This window comes from Tenebrio molitor, chromosome 1, assembly GCF_963966145.1.
Source record: "Tenebrio molitor chromosome 1, icTenMoli1.1, whole genome shotgun sequence".
Lineage (NCBI taxonomy): Eukaryota > Metazoa > Arthropoda > Insecta > Coleoptera > Tenebrionidae > Tenebrio > Tenebrio molitor.
Genome location: NC_091046.1, coordinates 6,763,939 through 6,775,744, shown reverse-complemented (window position 1 = coordinate 6,775,744; position 11,806 = coordinate 6,763,939). Strand labels below are relative to the sequence as shown.

General features: G+C 36.5%; 1 protein-coding gene and 1 long non-coding RNA gene across 4 annotated transcripts; both read right to left on the bottom strand.

Annotated features, from left to right (window-relative positions):
• Window positions 1-2,517: 2,517 nt before the first annotated feature.
• LOC138128495 (uncharacterized) lies at window positions 2,518-3,001 on the bottom strand. The gene is made up of 2 exons (XR_011158721.1): window positions 2,923-3,001; window positions 2,518-2,868 (listed from the first exon to the last, which is right to left on the bottom strand). It is a non-coding gene; the product is annotated as an uncharacterized lncRNA (long non-coding RNA).
• A 1,323-nt stretch (window positions 3,002-4,324) lies between these two features.
• Window positions 4,325-11,620, bottom strand: Hgsnat (Heparan-alpha-glucosaminide N-acetyltransferase). 3 transcript variants are annotated; one of them, XM_069044430.1, is made up of 10 exons: window positions 11,387-11,620; window positions 6,561-6,725; window positions 6,256-6,508; window positions 5,868-6,021; window positions 5,614-5,818; window positions 5,404-5,562; window positions 5,231-5,352; window positions 5,013-5,182; window positions 4,780-4,966; window positions 4,325-4,727 (listed from the first exon to the last, which is right to left on the bottom strand). In XM_069044430.1, exons 2-10 carry the CDS (start codon window positions 6,714-6,716, stop codon window positions 4,424-4,426), a joined length of 1,710 nt encoding a protein of 569 aa, XP_068900531.1. In that variant the 5' UTR covers window positions 6,717-6,725; window positions 11,387-11,620; the 3' UTR covers window positions 4,325-4,423. The 3 variants fall into 3 exon arrangements, with proteins under 3 accessions (XP_068900531.1, XP_068900526.1, XP_068900537.1); XM_069044425.1 differs by having other exon boundaries at window positions 6,561-6,729; window positions 11,387-11,619; XM_069044436.1 differs by lacking the exon at window positions 11,387-11,620 and having other exon boundaries at window positions 6,256-6,456; window positions 6,561-6,703.
• Between the last annotated feature and the right edge of the window lie 186 nt (window positions 11,621-11,806).

The window sequence follows — 11,806 nt, the reverse complement described above, 5'->3', positions numbered from 1 at the left end:
TAAAAGAATACTGTTAACGGCTAGAGAGAAGCAGGGTATTGTTAATTATTTTTTGAAAAGACGAGAATTAACTCCATTAACATAACCCAACTTTTCTTGTTGACGTTTTTATAACTAGGGGTGCGTTTTTTTGCTCAACGGAAGAATCTCCCACTGTCAGAAGTATCGTTTTATTGGTCGCGGAAGATTCTCTCCGAGCATCTCTCTTTTCTGCCATCAAATTAGATGGCAGAGAAAGCAGGAAAGTTGCAAGGTTGCAAAGAGTCAATAGTGCAACCGAAACGACAAAAATGATCATTTAGCCACATCCTCTGCGCAGAATCACAGCTGCCTTTTGTTTAACATGTTGTATAATATCAATATAATATCATATTGTTATTGTTATTATTCATGGCAAAAAAGTAAACACTTATTACTAATGAGGTTATGTGTGTCTGTGGACTGTCAAAGAGAATGCAGCAAAAAAACGTCCGATTTAGCGACTGTGGGAAGTTTCTCTTTTGGAAGAATCTCCAACTTCTAGAAGATTGCAAAAAAACGCACCCTAGATTTTGTGTACAGGCAACTGAAAAGGTATGTCACCATAGGTACACTCCAAAAAAAAGTAAAAATTTTTACACTGACAGTGCAGAAGTTTAATAAACGGATAATAGTAGGTAGGTATATTAAAAAACAAGTTTCATAAGACCAGTCTTGAAGCACGAATTCAAGTTTAAAAAACGAGTGGCATAGCCACGAGTTATTTTAAAGAATGAGTGCTGCAAGGTCTTTTGAAACCAGTTTTTTATACAACGTGATCAACAATGACTGAGTCTGTTGGCAATGAAACAATTGAAAATACTGGTGATTTTTGTCACTGACCACGCACTGACCGGATTTTTTAACTTGAGATGACATTAAAAACATTCTTGGTTATGCAGGTTATGTTTATACTATTACAAAAATGAACCTTCGTTGGTAGAATTTTAAATTTGCCAAATTTCATTGTTACCAACAGACTCAGTCATTCTTGATCACCCCGTACTATTTTTTGTAATTTGCCCTTTTCAAGCCGTTTTAGGGATTTTTGTGACGGTTGGTAATGTCGTAATTTTAAAAGTAAACATTTGATCTAGTCGCCGTTTGTTTTATCCATTTTATCCTAGATGTTTTATTCAAATTCTGTCACAAAACACGAATATGGAAGATAATCATTAGTAATACAACGAGAGGGTACGAAATTGGCGGAAATTTTCGATCTCATTATACGAGTATTTGTTTCGACGACAATTTCCACAAGTGAGCGTAGCGAACGAGTGGAAATTATCTAAGAAACAAATACGAGTAAAATGAGGAGAAAAATTTCGCGCAATTTCGTACCATCGAGTTGTATTCGACATGAAAATTCCACGAAGGAAAATTACATTTTCAAATTTTACACAATTTTTTTAATTTATACGTATTCTTATGACTCTCAAAGCGTTAGTTAACGTAGTTGAAAACAACAAAAATTTTGCTGCGGACCAAAAATGAGTTTATCAAAATTTGAGGAGGGAGGAGAAAATTACAGCGATAATTTTTGGAAGGTGGAGATGATTACAGGGAGAATCGCCCTCAAATGTCACATGATTTATATTGGCAAATCACAACTCCGAATTGTTTGAATAGCAACCAATCACAATTTAATTAAGCGGAAATTTTCCCTAGGGAAAATTTCCGATATAATTGCCCTAGGGAAAAATTTTTTCGGGCGATTCTCTTCCGAATATACCTCGGGACAGATATACAGGTGTCCCAGAACTCGCGGATCAAACTTACAGTGTGTTTTCCTTGGTGATAACTGAAAGCAATAGCGTTTAAAAAAAAGGACAGGGTATAATCGATTCTTTGTAATGAATAATTAAAGTTGACCAATCAGAAGGACGCTGTTAATTTGAATGTCAGGTAAATTTAACCAACAGTTTGAATTGCCTAGCAACATAATTCTAGTAAGAATGGTATGGAATTTCAAGTAAATGTTTGGACAACTGTGAAGATTTTGACAACGTCAAGTTATAATTTAATTCGAAATTGTCAAACTTTGTATTGAAATCATGTATACAGCTGCAGAGTATGCCGAAATGCTCATAATTTATGGAGAGTGCCGGCGCAATGCAAGTGAGGATGCAAGGGAATATGCAATACGTTTTCCACGACGTTTGCCACATCCAAATTATAACGTATTTCTATGGTTGGTGTACCGTGCTCGAGACACTGGGTCCTTGGTGCCTACCTAACAAGCAATTGGTGGTCCCCCGCGAGAAGTTCGAACGCCAGAGACTGAAGATGCTGTTCTTCAGTCCTTTGATAACGACGGTAGAAGAAGTATATTTGAAGAACTATATTTACCGCTAACCTATCAATATTTTAAAAGAACTAAATGACCAAATTCACGAAACACCTGCTACTGTTATTCCTAATATGCTTAGACTGGCAAGGGAAAATTTAATAAAACGAGCTCGCCTATTCCTTCAGATGAAAGGTGGTCATTTTGAACACTTGTTATAAATTATTCTTTTTATTTTGCATGTTTCTTATTTCATTTGTTGCATTCTACATCATTTAGTTATAAAATTTGACCTTAAATTTTTATTAATAATGATGCTAAAATAAATAGGTTAGTTATATCCAGTTTTGTCTTCTTTCTTTCAGAACTGCCACTATGCTTGATCTGTTGTTCAAAACCTACGTGTAACTCCAGCTTTTTTTGCAATGTCAAGAAAAGTATTTTCTTTCATTTCGACGATGAAAAGTCCCGCTCGTGTATAGCTGCGCTAATACGTTGGAGATGCAGAGTGTATGCACAGGAGTCAGGATAATTTCTTGTGATTTCGATTCACTTCACAGGCCCTGCATATTTCACTTTTTACTAAGATTTTTAAGGTAGTAATATTACCTACTCACTTGACGCTACGTCGCCATTTTACCTTCCATCAACAAAGGTTCAATCCATCATATCCCTCCCGTCAATTTCCCATACCCCTCAAGGTTACAACATAGTATAACTAGTAGCGACACGAAATGACAGGTCCATAAGAAAAGCATTGGGTCGTTATGAACACGACTAAATGACGGTTTGGGTAGTAAAGTCCTTGAATTTGGTTTGAATTCGTTTGAAATTTGTGGTGGTAGCCCTGAATCACTATGAATTCTCTCACTAATAAATGTAAATTCCACTAAAACTTTCTGTTTTCTGAAATATGCCTGATTTGTATGTATAAGGAGTTGCCTATTCATATCCCATGCTGTTTGAGAAGTGATGGTTTGGGTAGTAAAAGTCAATAAGGGTCACGTTCGCAAATCAAGCTTTCTGTCGCTACTGGTTATACTGTGGTTACAATTGCTCTGGAAATTTTCACACCTAACAAACCATATTTCATTCATTGCCGGAAGAAGAAACTTCTTGCGTTCCCTGATTTAGATTCTATACATTTGTTCACCTGCCTTTGGCGAAATTTCCCATTTTTGGTTATTTCAAAAGTAGCTGTCACTTTTGACGTCTGTTTCGACAAGTTGACCAGACAAATATTGAAAATAATTTTATTATTCATCGAATTATGCGTTGCTTGGCAATTGAGGGAAGGTACTCAATTTTCTCATAAAGGGAAAATTAGATCGAGCTCTATTGGTCAATTTGATTAATTCATAACTAAAAAGGTGTTGCACCCTGAATATTTTTCTAAACGTTTTTTTACCTTCATTACCATCAAGGAATATACAGTTTCAATTTGATCCGCGAGTTCTGGGACACCTGTATATCGCCAGAAATTTTTTCTTGCAGTCCAACAACACTCGTGTTTGTCGCTCAAAATTGCCCTCGGGCTGAAGCCCTCGTGTAATTTTCTTGCGACAAACACTCGTCTGTCAGGACTGCTCGAAAAAATTTCCGGCAATATATCTGTCCCTTGGTATATTATATATGATAATTTTTCGATAATTTTAGGACCATGCTAAATTATCGGTGTAATTCGTTCCTAATTGGTCCAATGATTCAAAATACTACAAGCTGATTGGTTGAAATTTTCTGAGTGGAATTGTCAAGATAATCTTGCATGTAAGTACGCGAAATTGCTAAAAATACGGTCAAATTTCTCCAACTGACATGCATGACAAAATAATTCCGTAGCAAGCTTTGCCAACCTAAAAATTTTCGTAAAATGTGAATTAAAATTAATGGCTATAATGACATCCGAGATGATGACGTCACGTTCGTTAATATGTCTATTAGAGAATCAAAATGGAGGCAAATTACAAAAAAATGTATTAGTGGCTGGGGAAAATCATACAATGGAAAAAAAAATCGAAATACTTTTTGAGAAAATTGTATTTTTTTTGCGTTTTTTATCGTTTCTATAAAGTTGCATAAATTAAACTGGAAAACATATTTTTAAGAGGTATGGTACGCCTATATCGTGAAGAAATAGTTGACTTTGTACCAGTAATACGACACGACGACCCAAAAGCCTGTGCCCCACAAGTTTTCAAACAGGGCGATCAAATGGGTCCCGTGGTCTTTCCCACAATACACTGTCCACCTCATAGGTAGATGTCCGTAGGTCATTTCGTGTCCGGCGTAGAGAAGAATGGCGTTCATCCCTGCAAACAGGAACGGTTTGCCGCTCCACCAGCTCTTGACATCTATCAGAACGTAACATATTGACAGAAGAAGAAAGGCGAAGCAGCACATCACCAGAACGAAAGAGATCGACCTTAAATGTAACTTAAATAAAATGTGTAATTTCGAGAAGGGCTGCGAAGTACCAGAGATTTTTGTTGACTGGGATCACTCCATCATCTTTGCTGAAGCTGCAAAGTCCGCCTCCAATAATCCCGCACACAACGCTCCAACTCAGCCAGCGGATCAGACGTTCGCTGTGTTCCTGATACACCAACAAGATCATTCCTGCTTGCACTCCAATAAAGACGTGCACGATCGAAGTCAAACACCCTGTAAAAATTATTTCTTATTGATTCCAAGCACACACGTCAATTACCTAAAATTCCCTCAGGATCGAATGCTTGAGTGCCTAGGTATATCTCCTTACTGGTCGGATTTTGGTACATGTTTTTACCCAGAACAACTCTATCGATGTATCCTGTAGCCCCTCCAGTACAGTTGAAATATTTTCCATGATCGTGCCACCCTCCCGGTCCCAGATATCCCCTGGAATTTCGATATTAGAGTGGAAATTTGAAAACTGGCTATTAATACCGAGGACACCCTTCGTCGGCCAACAAGAACAAGAGCATGCAGTAGACGAATAAAATTAATAAGACGGCGATCCAGCCCTTGTACAGATTGATCAAATCACTTAAGAATTTACCGATTTTGTGCTGAAAACAAATTTTTAGGTCAACACTTGCAAGAGCTTGTCCGTGACATACTTCTGACTTGGTGAGGTCTCGTCTCATGAGGAAGAGACAGACTATCGTGACCACGAAGTAACAAATTCCGAAGCGCTGCAAGACGCCGAACACTCGCATGCACTCCAGTGTGGATCCCGACCCCAGAAAAATTCCCAAACAGAATAATTTGATCGACCTCTAGAAAGACTTTGATTAGTCGAGGTATCAGCAAGTTGCCATTTGCTTCACCTTTAAGACGTTGAAAAATATGCTCTTGTTGGAGGTTTGCCTTCTAAAACTTGACATCAGAGAGATTGGTATGCAGGCCCCCATAATCCACATGAACCACGGGAAGACGAGGTCTGCGAAGTGCAAACCGTTCCACGCGGCGTGTTCGAGAACAGGGTACCCCCCTGCCCCGTAATTTACAAATATCATAATCACAATACTGATCCTGCATCGATTTCTATTAGTTCAGAGCGCTAACAGTCCAATCGCCTTACCCTCTGAACGTATCAATCGCCTTGACCCTCTTCTTCGCTTCCACCTTCTTCTTCTCCTCCGCGTCATTTTTCCGCAACAGTCTCTTCCCCGCGTACACCACTCCAAAAACGCCCAAAAACAAGGCGCAGTAAATGAGGAACACGGTCAGAACAGCTGAAAGCACAGCGATAACGTTGTAGAGGCCTTGGATTTTCTCATGGGCTATGAGTCATATCTGCGCAAAAGACAAATATCGGTCTCAAGTAGGCGCTACAAACCGACCGCAAAACATCGTGATTCGTTACGTTAATTTTTATTTACAGATTTTTCACTGGTTTATCGCGCAGATATTAACAAGGTCACAGCCCATGACAGACTCCAACACCTCCTCGATCCTTTGGTACTCACGAAACCCGATGCTGACCGCGTTCTTGATCGTGTCCACCGCACAGCCCGTCGGAGTCACGGTCACGTTGTAAATCCCAAACTCTCCGAATTCTTCGCCGAATTCGCAAAGGTACGGATCTGTCGACGCTAGTGGGTCGACGTCTTGGGTGCTGATGCGGTAGATGTTGTTCGGTGTCTTTTGCAAAACGATTCTAAGACCATCTACAATAATCGAGTCATCAGAAGACAATTGTTCCAGTTTTACAAAGGGACACTATTAAAAGGCAGAACTGTAGGTAGAGTCGGTCGGATTGCGTGATTCGTACCTTGATGCATTCAACGTGTTTGCGGTATATTCTGTAGGGGAGGCCTTCGTCTCGAGCGCTTACGCTGAGGTAGGCCTCGTCCATTTTCAGTATCGACATGTCGTAGCCTTCGTAGTCGTTCTCGCCATAGTCTTCGAGCCAGGACAAGTCGGTCATCTTGGATATCTGTCTTCATAATTGCATCAGTGAGCAGATAGAGAATTTTTTCAATAGGTTAAGAAAGATTCTGACTTTAGGAGGGATCTAGAGGAGGTTCTGTTTGGGAAGTGGAATCTCCAATTCAAAATAAGTTGAACAAGGAGGATAGGCTTCGTCAAGTGCCAATATTTTTACAACTTATGTATCTATGCTTGATTGATAAGTGAATCGATAAAAATTACAGATATGTGATTGTACTCATAATACTTGGTTTTAATTGTACACGTCACGTCATAAAGCAGATAGTACTATCGTTGCCAATATAACTTGTAAATACCTCCAATAAATGTTAACTGGCCGTGAATAATATGTAAATACATATGTACGTTTAATTTCTAGTGCCGAGATCTCTCTTTTCCAAGATAAAAATATTCAAAAATGTCAAGAGACAGGTGCTGACATTTTTATTTCAAAAATATTACACTAATTTACATTTTTTATATTTTGTTCTTATATTTACAATAGAATTTATTGTATGAATGACGTTGTTTTAATAATTTTAATTAACCGAAATGGGGACAGATCAAGGATTTGATCGTTGCGTGATCAAGGATCTCTCGAGTTCAGTAAAGTAGTTCCACGAATAACGCATGTGGGAGGAGGATGATTGCATTCTGCAACAATCTCGTCTTTTGGAAAAGCCAGCAGCGGTCTGTTTTTATTTGTTGCCGAACAGGTACGCTGACCATTATCTGAGTTACTTTTGTTCCGACGTTTGCACTCGGGAGGCAAGTGTTACATGTCATTTCGAAGAGGCTCCTTTGGGAGGGAGAGATATTGTAAACTCCCGAGGGGCTCTAATAGCGACAGCTGGCCATACAGATGCCGTGCGATTATTTTTATTGTGCGCTTTCTAGCGTAAACTCGAAATTGCTCTGGACCGCCGAAAATTCCAAGCGATTCGTTGTTTATTTACCCGGTTGCGTAAGACCGGAGTGATGGATTGTCGGTGATGGCATTGTTTTCATATTTGAATAGGGTATCGTTAAACAACAATAAAAATGTAAATATGCGATAAAGGCGTTGCAGAAATTTTATCGAGAATTAAACAGGTCGTAAAGGCTATTATTATATTATTTTCAGATCAAGGTAATAAAATAATAATATAAATTGTTATTTCGCAAAGTTTCATTCATCTTTATGAAGTTAAATAGGTGAATGTAAAATCTTGCCGACAAGTTTTTCATTTTTTTATTTGGTTGGACTGATGCAAGCGTCATTGATATTGATATCTACAAAGTGGCTACGAAAATTGGAGTCACTTTTCTTCATATTGCCAAGAGATGTCGCCGTTTTTACAAAAAAATGTAAGGATAAAAAAATAGTAGTTTATTTAACGAACGAGTTGAATACAAGGTTTTTTTGTTCGACGAGCCCATTAAAGGCTCCAAATCGCTTAAAATCTTTAAAATTAGCTGGACGTTTCGTTATCAAAATCCAGGAGAAAATTTTCAAATTCTGACAGTGTCGAACAAAAAACTATTTTTTTCACGGTAGGGAGTAGAAACAGCACAAAAATCTCAATTAAGAATAAAAAAATGATGACAAATGAGTTGTCATCTTTCGATGAATTTAATGGAATTAGTAGTTGCCTTGACAACACAATTAGATTTTTGTCACAACAGTCAAAAAAAATGAAAACTCCCATTAGATTTTTGTCACAACTGTCAAAAAAATGAAAACTCCCTAGGGAGCAAATATTTGCAAATATTTGCTCCCTAGGGAGAAAATGCTCTACTTCTGTCACGATGTTGACATCCGAAAAGTTGATTTCTACTCCCTACCGTGAAAAAAATAGTATATATACTTCTGGAGAGAATGCTCATTTTTCCCTCGGTGCTTTGTAGCCCTCGGGCTTCGCCCTCTGGCTACAAACTGCACCTTAGGAAAAATCATGCATTTCTCTCCCTCAATATATAATATACTATTAAAGAAATGGCAACATCGAATTCAATATTTCGTGCAATTGTCACTATTTTTAACAATGATCAATGTCACTGCCAATTTAATATTATGAATTTTATATCCTGACAAAGAAGGTCACTCCTAATCAGCTACAACCAACATTTAGCTACATTTTTTGAAAGCATAGTTACGTAAAAAAAAAACAATGTTGCCAGCATTCCATTTCATTTTTTTCTTGTAATTCCATCTTTTGGGAAAGTGTGGAAAAATGAATCCAATTTTCGTAGCCAGTCTGTATAAAAAAATGACATCATAGGTCCAATAAACAGGGAGTCTTAATGGAAAAAGAATATAACTAAAACTCCTGCTTTTCCAAGTGTAATTCGATCTGTCACACCCTCCAGGGGATGGAAAAGTCAAAAGAAGTTTGTTACTCAGATAACACTGATTTGTGTTACTCCTACGTGAAAATCGCCTGAATATTTTTTCTATAAAGCTTATTCAATTTTGAACAAATTTGATCACGTGCAAAAATCAGTTGGACTAATTCTTTTCACTATAATGCCGTTAGAAACTGAGCTGCAGGTCATTATAAATGATTGTAGTTGGCGTGAAAACTGAATGTAAAATTTATGGTTGCCGCTCCATATGAAAATTATGTGAATAAGTATGAATATACACCGTTCGCACAATTGACACTCTTGACAGATCACACCACTTTAGAGTTATGTTTGTATAGAGCGGCAAAAATTTTATAACATGGGCATGGCTTGCTTCGGCTACAATCAATCTTTACTCGTAATGACCCTGTCGTAAGCAATTCAAATATCCACCAACCCTCAGTTGAAGTTACCTAATGTTAAATTGATGATTGTCGATTTGTGATATAATCTTGTAGTGCATAAATAATTGCAAAAATTATAGACGTTCAAAGTTGATACTTATCTCCCATGTCTATTGAAATTACTACTGAGATCTTCCTGGGAATGTTTCGCTCGAATTAAAAAAAAACAAACTATCATATACAGGGTATTGCACGAGTGATAATGAGCTTGACGGAATTGAAAATGCAATCCACAATACATTTGCAAAGTTAACGTGGATATTTGTTTGTTGACTTAAAAAACACAAAACATAGTTAGCTGTGCAGCTTCCTAAATTTTGATATAAACATCATCGCTTTGTTAAATGAAATTATGAAAAAAAGAAGAGTTTGTGGGAAAATGTTTATTGTCTGCATAAACGCCCAACGGCAGAAACATTTTTATTACATTCGCCATAAATTAATCATGTCTGTTTTCTTATCGTTGGAATACATTTTAATCGTCATATTTTAACTTTTTCGTAAATGTCAGTTGTGACAAATAAAATTATTGGAAGCAAAGCCATCATGGATTCATAATTACCTCTATGATAATTTCATTTTAAAACAATACGATATTTTAAAAAGCCACGTTAACTTTGGATATGTATTGTGGGTTGCATTTTCAATCACTTGTGCATTACTCTATGTGTACTCTGTTCACATATCAAAGATCCACCACCATCGCAATTTTTTGGAAATACATACACGTGGCAACGCTCTTGAATTTTGATCTAGGCAAAAATGAAAAAAATTATGTCATCAAATTTGTTCAAAATTTAATAAACTGCAGAAAATGCGGGAGTCATTTTCGTGTAGAACTAACACAAATCAGCGTTATCTGATTACAAATTGGAACTGTTTATTTCAGGAATAAAAGAATCCCATTTTGACCTAGTTTTATGAATTTTCAGTGTTTCAGAGAAAATCTTTCTTTATTTAAATATGTATGAAAAATTTACATTTTTGAGTCCTTAGAAGCTCTGATGATCGTTTTATCATTGCTGAAAGAACTCAAATCTTACTACAGGATCAAGAAAACAAAAAGTTTGAGTCCTTTTTCATTTTGTTAAATTGTTCTAAAATCTAGTGTCGAATATCTATCTGCCCAAAACTTTTAAGCTAAGTTAGAATTTTTATTTACGTACTTACATAAGACTTTTAATTATTTATTTAACTACTACTTAACTGTAATCAATAAATAATAATAACAATTTAGACGTGTACACTATCTTACAGTTCGTTCCAGATTTAATATAAAATTCGCACACATTTTGCAGACTTTTTTAAAATAAAAAAAAATATTACCGAGGCAGAGTTTGTCATATGACCAGTTTTGTCAAGAGACCTGTACGTTGTAAACTGTTCTCTATTGTTTAAAATATCTAGGACATTTAATAAATTGGGGGTCTTGACAGCATTGTCTAGAATCAAATTTTGCGAGTGCTTTGTAACATTTGAGATAAAGTTGTAGCAAATACTCGAAATATTTCCGCCAACTGATTAAGTTATTGTTATTACATTTTTCAAATTTCCCAAAATAGGCTACTAGTGTACCGGACTGTTGCATACTGATAAGAGAAAATCACCGGACAAGTGGTCAGGACATTGACACGTAAATTTAAACAAATCAGATCGAATTGTTTGTAATTATTTTCTTTAAAACTGACAACAATGTCAAATTATTTTTGATTTGAAATTGGAACTATGCTTAATAAATAATAAGCACCACACAAACTCCACTAATTACAATTACAGGTTGGATTCCAATTAATTTTTGCCATGATTAAATTTGTGCTTAATTACAAACATCGCAATTAATGAGGATTTACATCTAAACGAACACACCATCTGTACTTACTTTGATGTTATTCAATTTTGCAAAAACGCACTCGGTCGCACTAACATAAACAGTTGAAAATAATTTGCCGTTTACGTATTTTATAACATTACCACACCGTCATCCATTAACAGGATCTGATAAGATTAAAAAGATAAGTGTGAGAGTTTTGAAGTTACTGGACATTCCATATTGCAGATCTCGCCCGGTCACGCTGCCCCCTCTTAACTGAACCCGCTTAACAATATAAAATTACTTAAGTTCGGAGTCAACAACTAATTTGAAATTATTCTCGCTTGACGTGATAACATCAATGTCATCCGTGAAAAACAAATTTTATCAATTAAACCATCAAGTATTCTATCTGTTCTATTAATTCGAAGATTAATAAAATCACGGTTGAGTATTTGGCCGTAGTGTTTGGGCAAATAATTTTAGATT

Bases quoted from the DNA above. Each gene is read 5' to 3' on its own strand.
- Hgsnat (XM_069044430.1), bottom strand. From the start codon at position 6,716: ATGACCGACTTGTCCTGGCTCGAAGACTATGGCGAGAACGACTACGAA. The intron at 6,509-6,560 runs GTACGAATCACG...GCCTTTTAATAG, and splicing joins AACACGTTGAATGCATCAAG to TGTCCCTTTGTAAAACTGGA. The intron at 5,563-5,613 runs GTGAAGCAAATG...AAGTCTTTCTAG, and splicing joins TATTTTTCAACGTCTTAAAG to AGGTCGATCAAATTATTCTG.